This window comes from Typopeltis vanoorti, chromosome 3 (assembly GCF_054136105.1).
Source record: "Typopeltis vanoorti isolate ZY-2024b chromosome 3, IOZ_Tvanoo_1.0, whole genome shotgun sequence".
NCBI lineage: Eukaryota > Metazoa > Arthropoda > Arachnida > Uropygi > Thelyphonidae > Typopeltis > Typopeltis vanoorti.
The window spans coordinates 128384676-128412463 of record NC_143551.1 but is presented as its reverse complement, the minus strand read 5'-3'; the positions used below and the strand labels follow the sequence as shown (position 1 = coordinate 128412463).

General features: G+C 34.9%; 1 protein-coding gene across 1 annotated transcript in view; it reads right to left on the bottom strand.

The window, feature by feature from the left end:
* LOC150108558 (hydroxylysine kinase) overlaps positions 1 to 18647 on the bottom strand; it is a 31003-nt gene extending 12356 nt beyond the window's left edge. Inside the window, exons 1-4 of the mRNA XM_090415990.1 lie at positions 18220 to 18647; positions 15496 to 15680; positions 6226 to 6328; positions 5198 to 5332 (exon numbers count right to left, since the gene is read on the bottom strand). Coding sequence (XP_090272116.1) covers positions 5198 to 5332; positions 6226 to 6328; positions 15496 to 15669 — 412 coding nt within the window. The 5' untranslated portion in view covers positions 15670 to 15680; positions 18220 to 18647. The remainder of the gene's footprint in view (positions 1 to 5197; positions 5333 to 6225; positions 6329 to 15495; positions 15681 to 18219) is intronic.
* Positions 18648 to 27788: the final 9141 nt, after the last annotated feature.

Here is a 27788-nt window from a genome sequence, read left to right as displayed (position 1 = left end):
AAAATAAACAGAAATGCAGAATATACAGATATTTGCTGATGATGTAAAGATAGGCAGGAATGCAACTGACGTGAAGTACTTGAAGAACGGTTTCAACAGGCTGGAATTCTGGGCATGTGAAAACGGCTATAAGTTAAATATTAGTAAATGTAACGTTATGTACTTTACATTGTGTGATGAGATATCCAAAGGTGTATTACATCAAAAAAATCAGCTAACGCCTTTTATTCCCTATTATAGGAAGTGGCCGGGGCCGTTTTTACCCTATCTAAGTTTTGAAGACTGAGTTGGTGGGATTATGCTAGAAGAAACTAATCAGGCTAAGGATTCAAGGAGTTTTAGTAGACAGGAAGTTGAACTTCATGGGCCGTACAACGAAGATTGCAAATATAACGCAGAGAATAATTGCAATGCGGAAACGAGGTTATCCAGAAACAATGGAGAGGGTGTTCAAAGGAGAATGTGTTTAAGATGATATCGGGACTGCGGAATGTGGGTTGAGAACAGATTGAGAATATATATAAACTGCAGAAAATTTCAGTAACAGGAGAAAGAGGGGTGATATGATAGAGACCTAGAAACTTCTGAAAGGGTCTCTAATAGTATGGCTTGCTTATGGAGGTGTGAATGAATTCAAGAAAAGGTATGATAGCTGGTGCATTATGTGGCCTTCTTCGATGAGTCCTTGACTCTCTGGAGGTCTCTGGTAGTAATAATAGGGACTCGATAATTTATGTAAAATCCTATTGGGATCAATAAAAAATGTACTCGCCCAAGATATCTTCCCAGACATGTCATTAAAAATGACATGACTTATTCAGACATGTCATTTTTAATGACATGTCTGAATAAGTCAATAGGAGTTCCATAAAGTGATTGATGGTGCTGTTATCGCTGTTTGGAGAACATTTCCACTGTGAATCATTCAAATTACCTTTCACCACGTCATGTTTATTGAACTTACTATGTACACACAGGTTTTTTGTTCTCAATTCTTTTAAAATCCAAACTTTACGTAATGACTAATCTTTTTGGTGTTAACTTTTTCGTCATTGTTGTCTCTCCTTTTTTTTTTTTTTTTTTTTTACGCCTTGTTTATCTTAATGTATTTTCTGCACTCGGCTGTCGCTATCTTGTGCTCACCACTTTTAACTCCATACAGTCTCGGCTCTGCTCAAGTGTTTTGTCAAGTTTTCTCTATCTTTACTTTCAAGACTTTTACATAGATATGTTAATTAACATTCTTCAATTAAAATCCGATTAAATTAACTTTTAATCCTAATCGTTACAAAGGATCCGCTCCATTACCATAAATAGCTTAGCTCTTTCTTTTCTATTGTTAACAATGATTTTTTCGAAAAATATAATTTGTTGCATTAATTCTTGTTACTAGAATTTCCCTTTATATTGTGCATATTCTTCTGTGTTTTCTTAAAGTTAAAAAAGATTGTTTAGAAAATATTCCGAAATGAAGCTTATTAGCTCTTTATATTTAAGTAACTTAATGGTTGCACCTCTTTGGAAACTCGTATAGCAGAGTATAAGTTCTTTTCGCTATACACTTTGGTATTATGGTCTAGCTACTCACTGATGAAGCCTCAAAAAAGGCTGAAACCGGTCTGGGTAGTGACCTCCCTGCATAATGTAATAACAGCATACATTTCCTACGAAATGTGTTTTTACATTATGGAAAATACCTAAGAATAGCGATCTGAACTTTCCCTACCTTTGCAACGAGTTATCCAGTATTGTACTACGTACTAGGGTCACTTGCATTAGCTCACGCTAGTGATCGCCGATACTTTATAGTTTACTATATTCGGCATGAAACTCTCTGATTCCAATCTTTGAGTTTCTTATTCGGTTTTGAAACAATGTGGATTTCATATCCCCTTAATTTAACATATTGTTTATATCGCCGAAATGAAGCTTATTAGCTCTTTATATTTAAATATATATATATATATATATTTATTTATTTTGTCCAGTTTACAGCTACTCGCCCTTGGTAAATATATTTGTCAAGCCCTAATAATAATAATAATAATAATAATAATAATAATAATAATAATAATAATAATAATAATAATAATAATATGCTTTGACAAAATAAGGAAGGCTTAATGAATAAGCTTTGACTAAGGAAATTAAACAACGAAGAAAGAGATACAGCACAAATCAACATACAAGAGAAACAATGGATAGAACATTATAAGAATTTATGGTATGACCCAAATTTAATAACAGAAAATATTAATAAAGAAATCAACACTGATGTAGAACCAATAAAATTGGAAGAACAAAAGAAGCAATAAAAGTACCAAAAATAGAAAATCAACCGGATTAGATGGCATAAATACAGAGCTTTGGAAATATGGATGAGAATATTTACATCACAGATTCTTAAAATTAATAAATAATTGTTGAAGTAAATCTAAGGTTCCATCAGACTGGTTAAGAGCTAAGATTATATCTATATTTAAGAAAGGAAACAGAGATGACTGTGGAAATTACAGAGGAATAAGTTTATTAAATACAGGTTACAAAATTTACAGAAAATCCTGAATAAAAGACTTAGAATATTGCAAACAATTTACTCTCAAAAAAACAAAATGGTTTCCGACGTGAAATATCATGTGTATGCAATATTTATGTGCTAAAACAAATTACTGGGGAAAAAAAACAACAAAAAACGAGAATTTAATTTAGAGAGATTCATACGGCATTTATAGATTACGAGAAAACTTTTGATAAAATACACAGAAAAAAGCTATAGAATATGAATGAAAAAAAAAAAAAAAGGATATCCATTACATTTGGTACAAGCTATACAAAGTTTATATAAAGTTACAAAAATACAGTTGCAGTTAGGTAATAAATTAACAGAAGGATTGAAATAAATCAGAATGTCAGACAGGGATGTAGCTTATCTCCAACTGTATTCAACATATATAGATCAGATTTTATTATTAAAATATGGAAAACAACAATAAAACAAGGTGTCCAATTAACCAGAATTAAGAACTGTTACCAATACAAGCGCTGTATGCAAATGATCAGATTGCGTTATAAGACAATGAAGATGACCTTAAAAATCAGTTTATGAAATAAACGAAATAAGCGAACAATACAATTTAAAAATTTCGCAAAAGAAAACAAAAGTCATGGCATCGAACGGTCGGGATCGTGTTAGATCAAAAATAGTTATAGAAAATAAAATAATAGAACATATGACACAGTTTAATTATTTACACTGCATAATAAAATATCTAAAAAATAAAGATATAAATGAAAAAATAAAGAAATTTCAGAAAATCTGTGGAACAATTAAAAGGATACTGAATAAAAAAAAGACAAGAAGCTCAACTAAAATTTTATAAAGTAATGGCCACTCCCACTCTGTTTTATGGTTCAGAAACATGGACAGTTAAAAAGAAAGATGAAAGTAAAATACAAGCTGCAGAGATGAGATTTTTAAGAGCAAAATTGGACCATATAAGAAATGAAGGCATCAGAAAAGAACTAGATATATATAACATAAATGAAAAGATTAAGAAATATTGAGCGAAATGGAAAAAAACATCTATCTAGGATGGAAAGATATCGGCTACCATAAGAGGTGGACAGATACAGACCAAAGGGGGAAGCAGAGAGGGAGAGAGAGAGAGAGAGAGGAAGACTAGCGACAAGATGGAAAGACCAATGAAGACGAAACAGGCAAATACCTAATCCTTGAAGAGAAAAAAAGAAGATTTGAAAAATAAACACCTTAGTGCAATTTCCTTATACAAAATACGACAGAAGTCAATTCTCAAATACGTTAATTTACAAATTAAGTTGCAGATAAAAGCTATCGAAAGGTAGCACTTTCTTTTGCAAAAGAACTATTCGATAACCTTCTTTGAATGCCGTAAATCGGCCAGCAACATCACGCGAAGAGAGAAATGTCGACAATTAGTTTGAAACTCTGAAAGGTTTCAATATATTGTATATAAACAACTATAAGATCCTGTAAGCCTATGGATGAATTGTTCTGTGCAGACACATTGTAATACATAATATTTTTTCTTTTTTCAACCAGGTGATAAAGTTTTTTTTTTCATATTGCAAAATGATTTCAAATGATGATTGTGGTCACAATTTGTTTCTAGCTTGATGGAAATCAAGCTAGAAATTTGATATTTGTTATTTAATGAAATTTGGTATCTGGGAGGAGTCATTTTAACTGGATCATTTAATGACAAAATTAGGCGAAACAAAATTGTATCGATAATACGATATGGAACTGGGGAAAAATGCTATTAGGAAATTTGTGTGTGTGTGTGTGTGTGTGTGTGTGTGTGTGTGTGTGTGTGATTATCTACGATTTCGAAACTCAAGCGGCTCAATAGCCCAGACTCAAGAATATCGTGACATTTTGCTTCTAATGTAAAGACCAGAGTTCGAATCCCATCGAGGACTGGAGAAAACTCTATAAATGCATGCTTTTCAGTGGAAGATAAGTTAACCAATCGCATGTATGAAAATTCAGAATTGTTCATAGCCAAGATGGCAGAGGAACACCCCAATTAACAGACATGACGTGGATGTAATTCTAATCAAACCAAACCAAAAATTTGATTTATGCGACCTCATTTATTGTTTTACTATTGTACCATTAAAGGTGACTAAACCACGGAGCATGCGATATTATCTATCATTAACCTTGCAGATCTAAACAAGAACAATCATATTACTATTTTAAAAAATTATTATTATTATTACATTTTTGTGATTTGTCATGATAAAGTGATTGAAAAGGTTGCTGCTAGATGTCACGAACATCAAGTAACTGACAAAAACTATGTTGCATTCAAAAATTTTATTTTGAGAAGCCATTTGGTTTTAATTTAAACGTCTGTAATTACTGCAAAATGGTTCACTGTGTGCAAAATTGCAATTACCCTACATTTCAGTGTTCACTATTTCAATACAGTTTCAGTTTAATATGGATAAGACTGAAATTTAGATCTTTTGGCATAAGTGAAATATTAATATCACAATGCATATATAAAATGATAAATTCTTGGGTATCTTGAGTAAATAAAAGAGAAATGCGACTATAATATTTTTTAAAACTTTTATAGAAGCCTAATTAAAAATTATCGACAACAGATAAAATTAATTATGTCAATCTGGACATGTTTAGAAAACTTACGATTATTATTTGAAGTATCGTTATTTGTTGAAGATAAATCTTCCAGAGTCCAGAAACTTCCCGATAAATTAGGAACTAGAAGAGGCACATCCAAGCTTTTGTTGTGTATCTGCTCCAGGACTCTATGCATGGAATCTTTAAAATGAAAAGTTAATATCAGTTAGTATGATTATTAAAATTAATATACTTTATATTTGATCCATAAATGTTATGCTTAAGAGTGTTTATCAATGCAATGTTTTGCTTAGTTGCTTGATTTTTGTAGAAAAGTAACTCTTTGTCTAGGTCTATAAGTTGATGAGCCAAGGGACCAGTTTGCCTGTTTAAAGGAAAAATAAACTGAGTTTCTGGAGAAAAAATCTCTCGACCTCCGTATGAGACCAACTCACGATTTCATTGAAAATACCTGATGAAATTTCCTCGCGTCATAGACAATATTCGAACCTGGGTCTTACCAACCAAGGGACTCGTCTATACCAGCAGAGATATAGAGGCTTCTACATAGTGTGTGTGTGTGTGTGTGTGTGTTATGGATGTCAGTTGTTTGTGTTATTCAGACTGATTCCCCTGTTTCGATAAAGAACCCGACTTTCAGAGAAAAACAGCCCAATTTTCTCCGTATGAAACCAGCTAACTGACATTCAACTGAAAAGTCCTGATTAAAGGTTCTTGGAGTCCTACACGAGATTCGAACATAGGCCTAACTGGAATTTAGAATTTTCGGTGTACGCCGAAAAAAAAAAAAAAAGTTGAAACTTAAAAAAAAGTTTCCGGAATATTTTAGTATCTTATTTCAGGTGTCACAAATATTGCAAAAAGAAATAATTTGACTGATGGCAGTATGAAACAAATTGAAATGAACTTTACATTTCAATTTGTATTACGCAGATAGGCAAGTTTAAAATATTACGAGAAACTAAAAATGTAATGTAAAGATTGTAAAGTGAAATTTATAAAAACTTATTTAACCATAAATTAAACCATCGAAAAGATTATGAAAATTGTGGAAGGAAAATTCTCTTACTCACCGATAAATCCAGGCACTTTGCTGTCAATTGAATTCATCACCTTGAGAGTATAGCCATGCGGGTGAATTTCTTGTATATGAGGATTGCAATGCTCTTGTAAAACCTGAGAGTAAAGTATTATTTCATTTTATGGAATTTGCATATCCAATTCTAAGTATTTCACGAGAAGGGATATATTTGTAATTAACAGGCTGAATCTCGTTTCTTTCAGATATCATTACTTACTACGCTGTGTCTAGTTATATACTTTTTACATTAGTATGAATTTTAAATGCCGAGCAGTAGCGAAGCTTATCCGGATCCAGCTGCATTGTGTGTGTGTGTGTGTGTGTGTGTGTGTGTGTGTGTGTGTGTGTGTGTGTGTGTGTGTGTGTGTGTGTGTGTGTGTGACATACAGAAATGCGCGCTCGTCCGCTCACACACACACACACACACACACACACACACACACACACACACACACACACACACACACACACACACACACACACACACACACACACACACACACACACAATGTTAAACGTCCGTAAAATGTTAACTTATTCACTTGAAAAGCATTTAGAAAATTCCTCATATCCTGAACTGGATTAGAATCCTCGTCTTTCCTACCGAAGGGCAATTGTCGCGTTGTCCTCACGATGTCGCTATGGTAACCCGCTCTCTAGTAATTGTTTCATAAAAACCAATAAAATAAAGAAAGAAGAATAGTGCTAAGTGAAACCAGCTGCCGACAGAATGTTTTTAATAAACAATGTGATTGGATATAATTCCATCAATCCACCTTAGTGTTTGTCAATTTACATAATTATTATTATACAGGCACCTTCATGGAGTCTGTAGACTGATCGCGGAAAGCCGACTTAAAAAAAAAAAAAAAAACAATCAATAGTTATTATTATCTGTACAATATCTGTCATGTTTTGTACTTGAAATCATTTTATTCTCACATTATTCATGTGCTGAACTATTTCTCCCACATCAATCCTATTACCCCCCACCCCCAAGCAACTTATACGTCTCTATCATATACAGGTAACCCTCGTATAAGCGGTACTTATCCAACGCGGTTTCGATATAAGATGGTCTACAAGTTATACTAACGCTTTATCTTTTCATATATTTTTCAACGTGAGATTTAAAAATCAAATTTTATCTTCGTTAAATTTGCGTCTGCCCGTATCGCGCATGTAGTTATAAGTAGCGAATTTATATTAGGGGGAAATACTCCCTTTAGCACGCATGTAGGTCAATTGTTTACCGTATAAAGTATTTTATTGTTGAAAATTTCTTCGTTTTCTGCCAGGAAAGCGCATTAAAAATCATAAGTGTGTTAATCTCAAGCTGAGCACTTTATTTTCTAGTGAGTTACATGCATAATTAATATGTAATGCTTTTTTTATGTAAAAAAATTATTTTTATAGTAATGGCCACTTAAAGAGAACTTTTACGATATGGTTGGAAACGAAAGTAGTGAATAAATTGATGAGGAAATTGATTTAAATGAGGAGGAACTGGTACAATTAATAGATGACGTCGAACCAAATGGCGGGGAAAGTTCTGCCGAAGATTCTGATTGTGATGAATCCGTTAAAGAAATTAGCAGGAGGATTGGACTTGGCAAGAAAGATAGTCATTTTAGATAATGATCCCTCAATAGAGCGTTCCGGAAAATTCACGAGACATTGGATATTTGTTTAGCTCTATATTATGAACTTAATTTAAAAAAAAATTGCAGCATAGTGGTAAGCAAGGTCTTATTACTGACTTCTTGATAACTAAACCAGCCGAAGTATGCAATGAGAATTATACTAATGATATCCAAGAGATTTCAAGTGATGACGACGTCCGCCACTCGTAAATAAAGAACATCTACGAAATGTTAGTTTTGATGACAGTGATGACGATTAACATATACACTTTATTTTATTTTGCCTAAAACATTTATGCATTATGTGCAATGAAGTTTACGTACAATTTGTAATTTAATAAGTTTATACTAGTTATTTATTTCATAGTTCATGTTTTCTTAATTTACATGAATTACTTGAATTAAATGAAAATATTTTTTTGTTCGATATGTCATTACTGTTTATATAATTTTTTTAAAAAAATACGATTTCGGAACCTAACCCTACTTTTTCTATGTGATCTGAGTCTCGCATAACGCGATTTATATAACGCGGCATTTCTATGGAACCTAACATCCGCGTTATACGAGAGTTATCTGTAATTCCTTATCCGCCAATCAACCAGCTTCTGTAACCCACAAATCTTCAATCTCTCCACACATGGAGCATAACGCAGTCCCAACACCATCTCACTCTCCTCTGAATCCGCTCCATCTCATCTACATCTCCAGGAGACCAGATCTCTGCGCAATAATCCAGTGAGGCCTTATCAAAGCCTTATAAAGTGGAATAATAATCTTCTTAACTCAGCATGTCAGGGTTTTGCAATATGCCCACTGAATTTCAACTCCCTATCCACCAACGCCTCCAAATCCCTAGCTTCATTATGGTCCTAGAGTACAGTCCCATCAATATGGTCCACAGAAGGTAACCTTTTCATTCCAAAATGCATAGTCTTACACTTTGCCACATTAAATTGGAATCCATTCTTCTTTGTCCACATTGCCAGTCTGTTTAAATCATCCTTATTGACTATTGCTCTACCTAATTTTCCATCTGCAAACAACTGAATATTTCCCCTCAGATAATTTCCTATATCATTAATAAACAAATTAAATAATAGCGGCCCAAATACAGAGCCCTGTGGCATGCCACTAGTCACAGGCCTTCTACAAGACTGTGCATCTGTATAGACATACCCGTTTGATGTGATTCATGTATCAGGATTCCATAGTATCATATCAAACGTTTTTGCGAAGGCCAACATTACACGTATGACCATTACTTTATCAACTCAACTGTGACCCTATTATAGAAAGTGAGTAAGTTACTGAAGTATGATCTACCCTTCACAAAGCCATGCTGCCTCCCCCCCACCCCATACAATATCCCATTCCTCTCCATCCATTCCTAAATTTTGTCTTTAACAAACTTCTCCGATACTTTGACCAGAACTCCTGAAATGCTAATTGGTCTATAATTAGCTAGATCAGGCTTCTTTATTTTTCTAAATAGTTCCATTGCATAAAGAAACCTCCTTTATGCAATGGAACAATTTTTACCTCCTTCCATTCCCTTGGGAATTCCTAGTTTATTAATTCTCTTAATTATTGGTATGCGTTAGCTATTTGTTCCTTCAAACATAATTTTACTACTTCCTATTCACGACTAACATCTTTTCCCTGAAGTATATCCTCCCATGGTACCGCTCCAAACAATTTTCTAAGTTTCTCGTAGTCCCCAGCTTTGTAATTCCACATCAAACCCTTCTTTACTGAAAATTCCACATGCTTAGCCACCGTCCAGGTCAAAGCATAATGATCGCTCTCGCCGATTGGTGGCGATATATCCATCTTGGTTACAGGGCCGGCGTTACCATTTAGGCAAACTAGGCAACCTCCTAGGGCGCAAGCCATGAAGGGGCGCAAAACTTTCAAAATTGAAGGCAAGAAAAATTTAAATTTGATTTTAATATATTATACATATTGTATATTACTTTGTATATTATTAATAAAGCACGCCAAAATAATTTTTATTATTTATATTTAAAATTTCATTTTAAAAAATATCCAACTTGTGAAATAAGGGGCGCACTTGTAAACTTTGCCTAGGGCGCAAAATAGCCTGGCACCGACAGTACTTGGTTATACACAAATCCTAAGATGTCAGAAAGTCCACTCCCGATCTCCTTGTACCTTCCATTACATGCTACCTTAGATAATTATTTCTAAGAAGATGCACAAATTCCATTTTCTCCATCTCATATGATATTTCCTCCTCCCAATCTATATCTCCATAATTAAAGTCACCCATAATAAATACCCTTCCTACTTACTGAATTTATTTGCTGATCATATTGCCCACATCATCCTTCGCATTCCCTTTGAGGCTGTCTGGTATTTCTGCTATTAGCAGCAGAAACATCAGATAGCCTCAAAAGCACTTTTTCTAGACTCCTAACACCAAATCCATTTAAGCGCACATCTGCCATTCCACACATCCAGAAACTGCACTTCATTCCCAGGGCCGTACTAACACTTTTTCCCGATGCGGACGGGGTCCGAGTCGCTAGAGTGCTCCAGGGCTCCGTTCTCATTGTTTGGGTCGCTTAAATTGGCCCTCATTTTTCGGGACCTTCAGCTAAAGCCTCGTGCACCTGTGCATAAGTACGGCCTTGTCCATTCCTCTTACACAATGTACGCATTGAGTTATTTGTAATGATTACCCTTCTTCGCAAGTCACCTCCATCATACCGCGGCAACAGACTCATTAAGTTTACACTCTCACTCTTCTCTTTCTCTATAGTCAATAACTCTTTCATATCCCTCCTCTCATACCATGCTTTTCTTCTTTCATATCATTTGTTAACTCTTTCAACAATTAATTCTTTCCCTTTACCCTTTTTCACGCTAATAGCATCACTAACGTTATTAATTTTTGCACCTGGAAAATATGATTTCTTCATTCCCTCACAAAACACTCCTCCTCCTCTTGTCACAAAATCGCCCTACAAAATTCTTATTCTACTTTTACGTGTACTGTCTTTCTTTGACGAACATTCCTTTCTCTTCGTTGGTACCTCTTTTTTCTTTCTTTACTCGGAAGCATCACACGCCAAACGTTTATTCAGTCTCTCAAGTTTACACTTCGTCCTATGAAAAACTACATGCAATCAAGATCTATCTCTCTCATTAAATCTAACTCTTCATTATCTACATCATCCATGATTTTATTTATTTTATTTTATTTTAATAAGGTATATTTCGGTAAAAGCAAGGAGACAACCGAAAATACATACGTTACTGGCTGATAAACGAACTATAATATTATTATTTATTATATAAAGTATGGAGTTGGTTGTTTATGAATTACGGCAGAAGCACCTAAGGCTATGAGGTCAATGCATTATGTCTGTCAACTGCGTGTGCTGGCCGGTTTGTCTGCTTTACGCAATGAAAAGCTCTTCCATCTATCACTTAGCACGAGATATGATGGCCGAAGCAACTAACAGACTATGAGACGAGTGTATTATGTCTGTTTCTTCTGAAAGATTTTTGCCTGTTTTGCTGGAGAAACCCGTATTTAGGAGATAGAAATTGAATTCAGGATTTTCTAACCAAAGGGCTTCGTTCGATACTGACTTGACCTACGGGGGGCTTCTGTTCATTACATTATACATATCAGCTTTCTTTTTGTTTCTAAACGCAAATGGAATTGAAGATTTCACATCTCAATCGGTAAATTAGAACTCATTTAAAAACTACATAATGGAGATCTCAAACATAGGCGAACATATCCAGTCAGACAATATAAACTTCAAGGTCTTTTACTCTTTGAAGAAATGGTCAGACAAGATTTCGACCAATAACAACTTCACTATCATACACACAAACATAAGAAGTATAAAAAAAACGCTGGCTTACATTGATAACACAGCTCAATTATATCATGATAAACATACATGCGCTAATACTGACCGAAGTTGCAATAAAAGACACAGAAATTTACGCATACAACATAAATAATTATCAAACCTACAACTTATGTAGACCAAACAAAAGAGGAGGTGGCATTGTGGCATTTATCAAAGAAAAATACAATGTGATAGAAAGACAAACTCACTTCGAACATGCGGAAACACTAATTTTGGAAATCACAAATAGCCAGAATAGTATCAAATACACAATATACAGACCCACAGATAATAATCAACTCAGTTTTCTTCACGAGTTAGAAACATGGCTAAGCGGCATCAAACCCCGTACAACACACATGCTCATCCTAATAGGAGACATTAACATAAATACTCTTGACCACGCTTCTTCAACCACTAACACATATTTAGATATACTAATCCAGTACAACATAAACCCTACCATTAACTTCCCAACAAGAGAAGAAATACTCAATAACTCACTAACAAAATCATGCATTGATCATATCGACATAAGGGCTCCCATCCATACATATACATCATCAGTAATTAACGTCAAAATTGCCGATCACTACTTTGTCTCAACTTCGTTTTATTACGTTTCGTACCCCCCCCCTGCCACCACCACAAAAGTAGACAAAACTCGATCATACTAAAGTGCATTGTCGATAACCAAGCAAAAAATACAGAGTGGAATTCCTACTTAAAATAAATGATCCTGTAACATTATACGAGAATTTTCAACTAAAGTTCACAGAAATATACAAAAAAAGCAACAAAACCTACACAAACGAAGCGACAAACAGACAACAATTCATGGATAAATGACGACATACTAAATACTATTGCTGTAAAAGAAAATCTATCGAAAAAACTTAAAAAGTCACCCAGTAACACACATTTACAAACCTTATACAAAAACACAAGAAATCAACTAACAACAAAAATTCGTAGGGCAAAAAGACGCTACTACTTCCAAAAATTCATGGAATATAACGACAACATTAAGCCAACATGGGCTACACTCAATGAAATAGTAACTCGAAAAAAGAAAACATCAGCACAAGATTTTATTGCAAAAAGCTTCAGTCAGGACACAAACCAAGAGGAACTAGCAGACTCATTCCACCATGCTTTCACAAACAACATCACACAACTCAAAAAAGACAAACTACCAACGATCGACAAAAAACTACCGACACAAAGTCAACAACAACGATGTATTTTCCACCTGTAACAAAACAGGAACTGAAAGAAGCAATCCTACAACTAAAACCAAAGACTACTCTAGGAATAGACAAAACAAGACTCACAGACCTTATAACACACTTCGAACAAATAAATCCAATACTTTTAGAACTCGTGAACATAATATTCGACACAGACATTATTCCACAACAACTATTTATAGAAGTACAACATCATCTCACAAAACCAATACGGCTTTCAGAAAACAAAAAGCACTATTACTTTATTAGAAGACATCGCCGACACAATAAACAGAGCTCTCGACAAAAACAAGTACGCCGTTCTTATACTGCTGGACCTAAACAAAGCATTTCACACACTTGAACATGACATACTACTCACCAAACTATACTCAATTAGATATAAGAGGAATATTGCATACATGGTTCAAGAACTACCTTTCAAACAGAACAAAAATAGGTACATGTCACAGTCGGAGTATACAAATAAACACGGTGTACCTCAAGGCCATATTATCACCCACTCTATTCAACACATACATTAACGATGTTCATAACATATCCATAAGAAGTCAAATATTTCAATAAGCAGATGACACTGCACTACTAGCAATCCACACAGACATTAACACAGCTCTCTGCAAAGCACAACAAGACCTAAATGAAATCACAACATACTTCCATCAAAACGCAATTCTAATCAACGGCACCAAAACACAGATGTTATATAATACACAACCCAAGAAGCATACGCCCGATGCATTGTCACACACACCGCTGCATTAACAACAAAAATACCTGCCAATGTTCCGAAATCAAACCTGTAATACACGCAAAATACCTCGGTCTCTCTATAGATTCCCACCTTAAATGGACAAAACATATAGAATACCTACACACCAAACTCCGGATCATCGCAGCAAAACTCTTCCACGTTAAAGACATTATTCCATCCAACATAAAAAAAAAATTCCTATATCACGGTATCTGCGAATCCCTACTCAGATACGGAATAACAGTCTATGCAAATACATCAAACAGCTACCTAACAAAATTAGAAACACTACATGACATTAGCAAGGAATTACTTCAACATCACCTATCGAAACAACAGAGACACATATCGTATAACACGACCTACAACTCTCTACATCCCCACACCATTCAACAACTCATACGGTTCTTTTGTGAGATCACATCAGATACCCACGCAACTCAACAACCTACCAAGTAATTTAAAACACGTAGATAACTATAGAACATTAAAAAATGAACTCTGGAAAATATACCAACAAAGTTAAGATACCATTAACACTAATTACACATCACAAATCACTAGCATAAATCACAAACAACAACATAAATAGTGAGGCAAGTTAATCCCACTCTCTTCATAAAAGCTAATCCAAGCTTCGAAGTAGGTGGGATTAACTTGCCTCACTCATCTACAAGTAATCCTTATAATAAACAAATGCAGAAATTTGTTTGTATAATCACTCTTTCTCAAACATTGAAAAAAAAAATTATACAAAAAATTCTGTATAATCTTCATTGTTAATATTAGAAGAACGTGTGTTCTGAATACATAATAGAAAGGCAAAAAAGTATTATTAAAAATTTTAATTGAAATCCAATGTAGAAATTGCAGCATTTAGTGCTGAACTCTGTAAAATTATAAGGTGCAATGTCACACAAGATGTTTATCGTATGTATAAATATTTTAGCAATCAATAAATTATCATTATTATTTAAAAAAAAAAAAATATATATATATATATATATATATATATATATATATATATATATATATATATTATTTTAAAAAAATGATTATTCTCTTGAAAAGTATGATCTGTATCTATAACCAAATCAATCTGATATGTACAAACTACAGTATAATCAGGGAATACGGCATTTTAATGAGCCTTTGTAACTCAGTCGGTTTTAACGAATCTCTTTGGTTGAAAAAGATCTGCAGATATATGTGCTTACAGGACCGGTTTGACTGTTTCGAGAGAAGAAATCCCTCCATCTCCGTATGAGACTAACTCATTTTTACGCGAAAAGTCCTGATAAAGGTTCTTGGCGTCATTATACGGGATTCGAATCCAGATATTTTCAACCAAAGACTTTCATTGAAACAGACTGAGTTACGGAGGCTCATGCACAAACTGTGCAACATAGTATTCATGTGAACTGTTTATGGTTGTTTTAAACTGTAGAACACTGAATATACAAAATATACGGAAGTCTGTTGTGAGGACAATTATAGTAAATAGCGTTTGATTAAGTACAAATTTTGTTCTGTACGTTTTGTTTTTCATTTTCATAGTCAACTTTCATTATATTAAAATAAAATACATTTGAAAGCGATTAATCTACAGTACATTTATTCCCACAGCTCGTATAGATGATAATTCACCAACTACAGAGAAAAAGTTAATAAAAAAGAAACACTGCCTCCTCTTTCCGAAATCGAAACACCTGCGATACTCACCTCAACATGAAAATTCCGATCATCGTAGCTTGTCATTTCCGTGATAGAAGCTGCTTTAAAGCCATACAGTCTAGTTATCATCTCTGAGGCCATTTCTTTGCTTACACTTGGTTTGATTACTTGTCCTGGTAGTAGAAAAGCTGTATTTGCTGGTTCATCACCTGATTCGGCCATAACTACGAAATCTGCACAAGAAAAAGAGCTATAGTGGAAAGAATACTATCCATTTCTTTCCAGAATGTCTATGAGCTATGAGTATTTTACAATTAACAACCAAACTACAGTAACGATTAGTTTCCTTCATTAGCGATAAACTGTCTCACTTTTTCGCTCTCCACTTCGAGCATTTGATATATATTGAGCGAGTCAGTTAACCTATTTACTGGCTCAATGTTGGTAAAATGTACTCTTACAACATAGAACTGTCAGAGCTGAATAGCTTGGATCTACGAATTATGTTTGTGGGTGGAGAGGATATTGGCGTCAAGGATCTATTACTTAAAGGATGCAAACATATTCAGCAAGCGCTACTTTTCAAGTCAGTCATAAAATTAGTTTATAGAAGAATTTTAACTGTTAAAATAACTACTGAAAGCAAATTTTTGTTGAATTGAAAGAGCAATTAAATACTATGATTCACTGCAAGCAGCTCTTCGCTCATTTCATTTTTACTGATTAAACTAAAATAGCAAATTTAGAATAATATATCAGCTTCCCTGAAAGTAATATTTAAATTAATTAGGTCCATTAACGTGGACATTTCTTTTTTTTAAAAAAAAAAAAAAATGTTTTTTCATGACTTTCTGTGAATTTGCAAATATTGCAGTTGAAAGGTATGATAGATTTGCTTTCAGTTGTTTTTGGATAAATTAAGTGATGCTGACCAGTGATGGTCCGGTGAGATTTCCGCCGACCAACAACAGTCAGTGCTTTATTACCTCCATAATTAATAACGTCCTTGCTGTGCATTCATACCAAAAAATCTTGGTGTTGTTACACATTTTTGTTATCCTAAACGAGAAAGCCAATTTACAAAGTCTAATAATAATAATAAACTCTTTTCTTACTTTTGGTAAAGTGATCATGAGTGTCGCTATTCACATTTCCATAGCTGTTGACCGCATCCATAGATCGTTGGGATAAGGAGACAGCCAACAACAACCAAAAAAAGGTATGTCCGAATTTTCCTCATTGTCCTAAGATTTGAATGAAGAGCCCAATGACATTGTAAAAAAAAAGGGACACTCCTAAACGAAAGTAGGCTATATTAGCCATAAAAATAATAGTAGTTTTTTTCCAACTGAAGGGAATATTGTATCTTCCAATGTTCCCTTCTGTGCGGAAATGCACAGAAACAGGAATCGTTGCTGTTTCTGCTTCACCGAACAGGAAGCCGAAAATTTTCAGTTAACACTGGGGCGAATTTTCTCATATATATAGAGGTTTTCTTTAATTCGATTTATATTTCTTTGCTTAAGCAGTGAGATTGTTTTAGTACTGCTGTATCAGTCTGATCATCTTTGGAACGTTACCGGTATAAATCATGTGAAAATGAAAGACTTGAGGAAAAAAACTTTCAGCAATATTTATTTGTTCTAATAATTTTGAACAAGTTGACCACGCAAAGCGCAATTGTCTGTTTCGCAGGATAAAAAGCCCTTTCACATCGGTATGAGACCAGCTAATTACCTTTCTCCTGAAAAGTTCTTATAAAGGTAACTCGTATCCAAGATTGAATTTGGACTCATTTTTTTTTTCTAACTAAAGTTCAAGTGTCACAACATTTCCTCGACTATGCTACTAAGGGGTTGCATGCTGAATTAACATTATTACAGTCAATTCCGAACACAATAATAAAAAAAAAAAATGAAACAAATGAAAAATGAAATACAAATTAAATGCCACACTAATCAACAGTAATAAATCATAAAAAAAGTTTTTTTTATTATGGTTCTGGGAATCTCCTCGTTTAATAATCATAAAGGAGCAAGAGGGAGAGAGCGAGAGAAGAAGATGAACAAGTAGAATAGATGTTAATTATTATTATTTGACACCTCCAGGGAGTCCAAAGACTCATCGAGGGAGAGTGTACCAACAGCATCGAACGATTGGTCCCCTTCCAACGGCGCTCAAACTTACTTAACTGAGTCATTAGTAGCAGAGGCTCTACCAATCGACCAACCTTTGCCGATATATTTAAAACGTGAATTTTGCAAAAAAAAAAAAAAAAAAAAACTAATACAAAAGTATTATTTTTTTAAATTTTTTTAATTAATTATTTTAGTTAATTATACTTATTTCAAAAATAATTATAAAATTAAATTGAAATATTCATCTGCCTACTACTAAGTGGCGTGGTGAGCAGTCTGTTGAATGTTCCTTGATTTAACCGTCGCAGTATTTCTGATTAACAAGATATTAGCAAGAAGAAGACAACAAAAAAAAAAAAAAAAAAAAAAAAAAAAAAAAAAAAAAAACGTAGTCATTTCCGGGCGGGGATCAATGAAATGAGTAACTTCTTCAATACTACTACTTACTGAACACAGTCTAAGTGATCGTTTATCACTTAGTGGTGTTCAAGGATACTCATTTACTTTACTCGAGGTCATGGGAAGTAACTTACTTCAGAGTTACTGCTTGTTAAGAAGGATGCCAAAAAGGAGGAAGCAGTAAGATTCGAATTGACAACTAATTTATATTTCAATACTAATAAATATTAATTACCTGCTTATCCTCAATATTCTCCAACTCTCAGTCAGTTCGACGCCACCTTTCAAAATCCTTATCAATGTGACGACAGCTACAGTACAGTATAGTTACGCAATGGTTCGTTGCGCTGTTTAGATCGATATCAGTACGAATTCCTCCTGTTTTACATTCAGGCGAAATATGAGTTGAATGCGTAGTTTTTCCAATAATTATAAAAAATTCATCGAAGTGCCGAAGGTAAATGAATAGAGTTTTCGATAATCTTTCTGCAAGTGAAACGTAATATTTGTTGGAATCCAAATGAGTTTAATAAGGATAAAAGTTCGAATATATTTCACAATCCATAAGCAGATATTTCACAACCATTCTTCACACACACACACACACACACACACAAAGGTATGCACGTGACTAATTAACTGGTAATCAGGAAAAATGAAACATCTTCAAACTGCTCCAGACCTCCAATAAGCAAGTAAGATTCCGCACAGCGGGAAATGACTCGCATGTATCATATTATAAACATTTCATACTCTCAAGTGGAATCTTCCTCCTTCATATCACAATATCGTCTTTCAAAACATAATGCAAACACGTGAATTTTTTTTTCCTTTAAATTTTTAATAAATTTATTTCTACTGATGTAACTTCAATAAGTATAGAAAATCACTTATTTAATCATATATATATTCTATTCTGTCTACTCTACAATGATATACGCATCAGGATTTTCCTAAGGGAATATAGGACATGAGATTAAAAAATAAAAATAAAAATAAAAAAACTGAAAACGAAAAATGCATCAAATAATTTAATTACTTATAATTAAAATGTGGTATAAAAAATAACAACATATTATATATAACCTTTTGTTATCGCTAGGAATAGTCCAATTGGACACTTTGTACACTTGTTAATATAAAAAGGATAAATATTATTATTATTATCGGTATTAAATGATGTGCCGATTTACAGTGTTAACTAAAAAAGTAATAATTTACAAAATTTTAATTTTACTTTCATAAAAATGATGAATTAGAGTGATTTATTTAAAACGTTTTACAAACAATTAAAAGGACTTCACTCCCTTAGAACGAAAGTTTAGCACTCGCTTGTATTTTCTGAATATAAGCGATATATATTTTCCGAAAATATAAATATTTTCGGAAATTATTACATGTTCTCATCCGTCTTATCCCCAGCTGGAAAAAAAAAAAAAAAAAAAAAACAATTGACACATTTAGAGAGAAAAGTTCACAGAAAAATAATGTTGTGAATTTAAAAGTAAATAAACAATAAACGTAGAAAATGACACAAAAAAAGTGCGTTTTGTATTCGCATTATTGTACAATGATGCTATTTGTACAACAACAGTTAAACCAATACAGTTTATTATTACTTATTTGTTTTTATTTACTGAAGGCATAATTCTATTTCTCGCAATTCTGTCATTAAAAAGGTAATTGAAAAGGCTAGACAAATTTTAATCGTGATCCAAATTCGACACTTTAATAAATTTTTAATAGTCTAGGGAAGAATTATTATTAGCATTTCAAATCATTTTTTAGATGAAAACGGTCCAATTATAGCGGAAATATAACTAAAAAAAATTTTTTTTCATTATCACTCGTGAACCTAGGAGTAGTTTAACAAAAGAAATTACTGTACAAATAAATATGGAATTATTGCGTGAATAAAGAAATACTTTAACTTTTTTTTTTTTTTTTAAGGAGCAGGCAAGGCTTGTTTAGTTCTAATTTTTGGAAATCGATTGGCAATCGGTCTCCATCATTACCAGTCAACAATGACTACTGGTTATTTGAAGGCATTGAGGAAAGACAGACAGAGAGACAGGCAGACAGCTGCAGTTCGTTACCCCTTAAAGAGCGATCAGCCAATTAATCTTTTCAGCGACTTTTTACTGCAGCACTGTAACCCAAAATTTCTTTTTGGGTTAATGGCTTTTTTTTAGTTTTGGGCTTAGTAAACAGTAGTAATTAGCTTATTTCACTCAATGACAATGATAGAATGTGCAAGAATATGAAACAATAATAAATTAAAAATTAACTCAACTTTCCAAATTTTAATTGGAAAGTTGAGAAAGAAGTATTGTAGATTGTATAAAATTAGACTGCAAATTATATAAAATTATATATTTTTTCCAAAATATATAATTTGTTTTTATTGATTCGAGAAACGTAACCTAAATGTTTTTCGATTGTTTTCTCAGTTGTCACTGGCCACGTCCGTTTGGCAATGTTTCGGAGTCAATAAAAATTCAGAAAAAATTTACTAACTCTACATTGTAGGCTTTACCACCTGCATTGCTCACTACGCATTGTGTTCATGTCTCTTATAACTGCGTATTGTTTCCAGCAGAGGGTAGGTACATTTCCCGTCATTCCTGCAACTGTACTATGGAGGTGCATTTAATCATTTAATATCACTTAAGAGTGTTTGTGAATCGTTCAAAATGTTTTTTTCGAATAAAAATACGCACAGTGAAACGAAAAGAACCCTTACAGACATACATTTGGTGTTCTACAGCCTAAATCCAAACGGGGAAAAAAAAAAAAAAAAGTGATTACAACAAAAATTGAAATGGCTCGACAAATTTTTGTAAGAATTATTAATGACAAATTCGAACAATATCAATCAAGCAAGACTACCAGCATAAATTGCATATTCGCAGATAGAGGGATAGAAAAAAATGATTTTTCTGTTTCCCCAGTTTGAGAAACGTCCCTAAAATCTATAACTTTTCCCCCCGTTATAATGTGATAGTTAAAAATTATAATAGATTTAAATTATAACAGAAGTTAAAATTATAATACAAAATTTTAAATTTGAAAATACATCATTAGTTAAAAACTGAAGTACCACATTAATTAATTAAACAAGAGATTTTAAAAAAATCTAAAAAGTTTTAGCGATCGCTCCTCCCAAAAATGAGTCTTATTCGTCACTGGGGAACAACTCATAACTTAGTTATTCACTATGGTAAGAGTAATAGTTATAGCCTATGGTAAGAGGGCAGGTATGCAGGACGTCTAAAATAATTTTGAAACGTACCTACTTTATGAGGAGTCGTAGATCAATCGACTATTTCTAGTTGCATTTTAATTTAAGTGTAAATGTAGTAAAAAAAAAAAAAATCAGAACTACTTACTATAATACTGTAATTATCTTACCTTTTTTTTTTCCTTGTTGATATCTAGACAAAGCATAAATCTAAAATTGGCGGGAAAGTTGAGCGGTGAATATATCCTCGTATATATCCTCGAGGGTATAAAAAAAGGGAATATATCCTCGAGGGTATAAAAAAAGACGCTTTCAGTTTATGTGTAATTCAAAACCTTGTAAATATATATAGGTACTGAAAACATAGCGATGTTTAAAAATTATTAAATCAAATGGTAGAAGTACAATTCAGAAGTCAGTGTATACGATTCAGCTCGTGACAATTTGTATAACTGACGATTTCGAGTAGAAATCGGTTACACATTAATATTTTCTAATCGCGTGAAAAGTGGTCACGTGGTAGCACTCAACAAGATAAAAGGCGAAAGGCTGAGCTAAGCGAATTTTTTGATTTTGCCTTTCCGAAAAGATGGCGTCTCGCGTGTTAGTGTTTCGTACCGTGTATTTTTGATGGTGAATTGTGAATTTGACTGATATGTTTTTAGAGATTTATGCTCATATACATTAATATATCAGTTAATTACTTGCTGCCATAAACAGACACTTTATTTTCAACACTGGTTTACCGAGGTAAGTCTATTGAATTTACAAGGGCGATACGCTAGGCCTACTGCCGCTAGTATCGCCATTGTTGTATTTTATATCGCCACATCTTATTGCTGGTAGACACCTTAGTGTGTCTACGGGATTTGCTAGTAGACTCTCAGTCTACAGGATTACCTGGGAAACTGTTAGTTTCTCTCAACTATGGAGTCTCCATATGACGAGCTTGACTTTAAACAGCTATTGGCTATCTTTAAACATGTAGGAGGCCTGCTACAAAGGAAATGGCCAGGTAAGGTGGCAATCCACCAGGTTGAGGAGGTAGAAACAGAGGACTGCCAATCCCCTGACCCTCTCCCCTGCACTTCTCAAGATAACATTAGAGAGATCATGTCACCGATTAATGATCAGACCCTAGTGGACTCAGATAACTCATTAGATTATCAGGTTGTCAGCAGGAAAAAACGTAAGAAAGATTCACCAGCGGCAGAGCCTGAAATAGTCCTTCAACCCCTGGAAAAAACAACTCCAATGGAGTTAACAGCACAACCTGACGTAAGTGTAGAGACCGAATCCAGGACACAACCTAAAGAGAGGATCCCACCTATAATCTTGAGAACCAAAGAAAAATGGTCACTAATAACAACCAAGATGAAGAACGTAAACATCAAATTTACATCAGCAAAGAGCACAGATGAAGGAATCCGAATTCAACCTGAAGGTATTTCGGACTACCGCCAACTCACCAGATTGCTGGATGATCTCAATGCTCCTTATCACACATTTCAGCTTAAAAGCGAAAAGAACTTAAAAATAGTAATTAGAGGACTGGCTGAGACTATTCCAGCCGAAGAAATAGCTACTGATCTGAAATCACAAGGCCTAGAGCCGATAAAAATTTCACGGATGTACCGATCGGACAAGCGCCCTATGCCTCTGGTCCTGGTTGAGATCAGTAAAGAGCATAAAGAGATTTACGATCTTAAAGTAGTTTGCAGTTTGGTCATCAAGATTGAGCCTCTCAGAAGAAAGGCTTCAGCTGGTCAATGCCATCGCTGCCAAAAGTATGGACATGCACAAAAGCTATGCAAGGCAGAGTTCAAATGTGTCAAATGCGGCAACAACCACCCTTCGCACACTTGTGTCAAGCCACGAACCACACCTGCTAAGTGTGCAAACTGTGGCGGCCCACACCCAGCAAATTACAAGGGATGCTCAAATTATCCACTCAACCTGCAGAAAACTAGAGAGGTTCTACCCATGCCCAATCAGAAGAGAATTACACCAGAAAGCAAAACGCGGGTTGTTACTCCTGAAAAGTCATATGCTTCTGCCGTCTATACTAATAATAAACCGGCATCTTGCAACCAAGCCACTGCAACAATCCTAGCTGCCACACTAGGAGAGATGTTGACAACCTTTAGCAAAACAAATCCCAGTCAGGCTGACACCAATAAATTCCTCAAAAGCACACAAGTCATCTTCTCTATGATTAATGGATAACATGGTCAATTTAAATAATTCACTACAGATTGCTTATTGGAATGCTCACGGGCTAAAAAACAACCTCCTAGAACTAAAAGAATTTACTGAAAGATACAAGATAGACATCCTTCTGGTCAATGAGACGCACCTTAGACCTTGTGACAACCCCAAAATAAAGTACTACACACTACTAAGATCAGATAGACTTAATGCCAGAGGGGGCGGAACTGCTATATTTGTTAAAAATAGCATTCGATACAATGAGATCAAGAAATCAGCAACCATAAACCTGGAAGAAACAGGAATTGAAATACAAACAAAAAACAAAGGCAGTTTAAAACTATATTCAGTCTACAACCCTCCAAGCAAATCACTTCTAGCCTCAGACCTCTCCCAACTCCTTGACACAAACGAAGCAACAATAGTGGCAGGAGATCTGAACGCAAAACACCCTGCATGGAATAGTAGAAACACCAACAACAACGGGAAGAGCCTACACAAATTTGCTATGTCAAGAAACATCACCATAGCAGGTCCTGTCGAACCAACTCACTATGGACCAATGGGCAGGCCTGATGTGCTAGATATCGCCATTTTCAGAAACACCCCATATCATTTCAAATTGCAAGTTATTAATGATCTTAGCTCCGACCACAATCCAGTTCTGCTTAGCCTTGGCGGAGAAGCAGTAACCATCCCCGAACAATCCTACATAAACCTCAAGAAGCTCAACTTAATTCTCAGTAACACCACAGGCCCTGTTCCAACTATCTGCTCACCCAAAGAAATAGACATAGCGATCAATAAACTAGAAAGAACAATCCAATCTGGCCTTACAACAGCCTCCACTGTCACCGTTCCAACCCAAACTAACCTGCTCCCTGAAGAGATCCTAAAACTTATCCGAAGCAAAAACAAAATTAGGCGACGGTACCATTCAACACTATCACCCCAGGATAAAAAAGAGCTTAACAGAGCAATAAACCTAGTCCGATATGCAATCAAAGACCATAAAAATCAGCAATGGGAGAGAAAACTAAGCTCCTTAAGCATTGAAGATAACTCACTATGGAAGATGACTAAAGCCCTTCGCAGCGATCACCTCAACATAAAACCAATACATGGAGAAAAAGGTATAGTCTACCGAGACGATGAAAAAGCTGAAGCTTTTGCAGACTCATTGGAGCTGCAATTTCAACCAAACTATACTCATGCGGACTTGCGCTTCATTGAAGAAATCCACAAGCAAGTACGCTATGCACTTCGTCGTCCCGCCACCCGTGACAACTCAAACTACACTACACCAAATGAAATACACCAAATTATCAAGAACCTCAATAACAGAAAAGCTCCAGGTCCTGATCAGATTTCAAACAAAATTATTAAAGTACTTCCTCATAAAACAGTAATGCATCTTGTGGCAATCATTAATGCTATGCTAAGACTCAATTATTTTCCCACTCGATGGAAGCAAGCAGATGTAATCCTTATACACAAACCAGGGAAGGCGCCCCAGTTCCCCCAGAATTACAGACCTATCAGCCTCCTGTCGAGCCTGGGGAAAATAGCAGAAAAAGTAATTCTTAAACGCCTCCAAACTGAAACAGAGAATCTAGGTGTAATCCCAAAAGAACAATTTGGATTTAAAACTGGACATAGTACAACCCAACAAATCCACAGACTCATAGAATACATCACTATTGGATACAACTGGAGACAGCATACAGGTGCAATCTTCCTAGATGTGGCAAAGGCCTTCGATAAAGTGTGGCACAAAGGCCTCATCCACAAACTAATTACTGCAAAATACTCACTAAACCTCATTCAAATCATAGACTCTTACCTAAAAGACCGAAAATTTCAAGTAAAACTTCGTGGACTCAGATCAACTACAAGAAGAATCACAGCAGGTGTCCCACAAGGCTCCCTATTATCACCACTACTCTTTAACATTTTTATCTCTGATGTCCCAAGTACGACATCAACCATCATGGCATTTTATGCGGACGACATGGCAATACTCACCAGATCGCTCAAACCATACCTGGCCACCCAAAGATTACAGACTGCAGCTAAAAATCTTGAAAAATGGTTTCGATTATGGAGAATAGATGTTAATGCAGATAAAAGTACGGCCATACTATTTACAAGGAAGAAAGCAGACCATCATGGAGCAATCACGATGTTCAACACGGTTATCCCATGGCAAACAGAAGTAAAATACCTAGGAATCATACTAGATAACCGTCTCAGTTTCAATTCCCACATCTCTCATGCTTGCAATAAAGCAAATTCAACAATAGCTCAGCTCTACCCTCTACTCAACCGCAGAAGCAAAGTCAGTCCAGAAAACAAATTAAGAATATACAAAACAATCATCAGACCTATACTGTCTTATGGTTCCCCGGCGTGGAGTCACACCTCTCCTAGCAACATCAAACGACTGCAATTAATCCAAACCAAATGCCTTCGAATGATCTTTGATGCCCCATGGTTTGTAAGAAACACCATTCTCCATCAAGATGGAAACATGCAAGACATACCTACATTTCTCCTCCAGATAGCAACCAAGTACTTTACTCAAGCATCACTCCATCCCAACCTACTCATTCGTGAGTCATCCAATTATGATGAAAATGACAGATGGAAACATAAACGCCCAAAGGCGGCCCTGATCACAGATTGAAACCTTTCAACACAGCCCTAATAAGGGCGAGCCAAGTGCTCAAAAATTTCTCCATTAAACAGAGAATTTCAGAGCGATGTAGGGAGTAAAGTCCACGGGACTGATATCCATCTAGCCACAGAAGATAAAAGATAAAAGATAAGCGAATTTTGTTTGAAATTCTAAGCGAATTTCAAACAGAATTTCGTTACAAGACATCCAAGTTGCAAACGTGGATTTCTTGTAACGTCTCTAAGACATCATCTAGAATCTAGATGAATTAGCCTGCGTAGCGCAATTAGAAGAACAGCAGAACATTGCGCCCATCGATTGGAAAAGACCTGGGTTCGATTCTCGTCGTGACGAGAGGAATCCCTGTATGGGCTTTTTCAATTGACGGTGAGTTAGCCGATCTCATACGAAGGCAGCAGGGGTTTTTAATTCCGCGTACAGACAAATTGGCCTTCAGAACACACGCCATTTACAGACAAAAAATATTGTTGTTGGTGATGATAGATGGCGTTGATGGCTGTAGTGTCGTAGTAGGCAGTGACGGCCCGTACATAAACACTGAGACACTGCACACCCCCAAGGAAAAAATAAAAAAAATAAATTTTGTTTGTGTTTATAAATAATAGCAATGCTTACAACATTACATAAATGGAATACGACATGTTAAAGGTTACACCTTATGTTTCGACATTGATTGAATAGTTAATAATTGGAATTGTTCGATTAACGCTTTAGATGAAACAAATACACTGCGATCTAACGCAGTGTCGGAATCATCACATTCAACCAATTGCAGCCAGACTCGCCGATATTCGTTTGCGCTTCTCATTGCATGTAACCAGTGAATCTGACACTGCTCCATTTTGGGCGGTGTATCATATGCTTGCGAGTGTTATTTCTGTGAGATACGAAAGGGTGAACTATTTTTTGCAAATCTTATTTTATTTTGTTAAAATAACATGTAATTATTTATTTATTATAGATACAAGGCTGAATTATGACGAGTATCACTGTTGAAAATATGAAAAGAATTATATTTTTTCAATTATGGTTACACGAAACAAATGCACTGCGATCTAACGCAGTGTGAGAATGATCGCGCCAATTGCAGCTAGACTCGCCGATATTCGTTTACGCTTGACACTGCTCTTTTGGGCAGTGTATCGTATGCTTGCGCGCGTTATATCTGTGAGATACGAAACTTTTATTATTGGTGTTTGTTCGTGGTGAGAGTGAACTGTTTTTAATAAAGCAATTTTTTAACATGTAAATTTATTTATTAATTAATAAATTGATTACTGATTAGGAAAAAATTAAATTTTTTAAATTTTATTTTATGCAGTTCCCCCACTTAAAATTTTCACCGGCCGCCACTGGTAGTAGGATTAAGTAGTATGGAAAGAGTGAGATGTCTTTAGCGAAGTAGAGTAGAGTACACTCCCGCGATGAGTTCTTCGACTCCCTGGAGGTGTCACGTAATAATAATAATTTCACCTGGGAAAGAATTATTGTTAAGATTGAAGAAGGCTGCAGAATTACTGATATTGCCAGAGAGTTTGGAATTTCACATGGCATTGTATCCAGGCTCTGGGCAGTCGCCCAGATCCTGGATACTAAGAAGTCGCCCTCGACCTACTACGGACCATGAAAACAAATTTTTGGTTCTAACAGCAAAAAG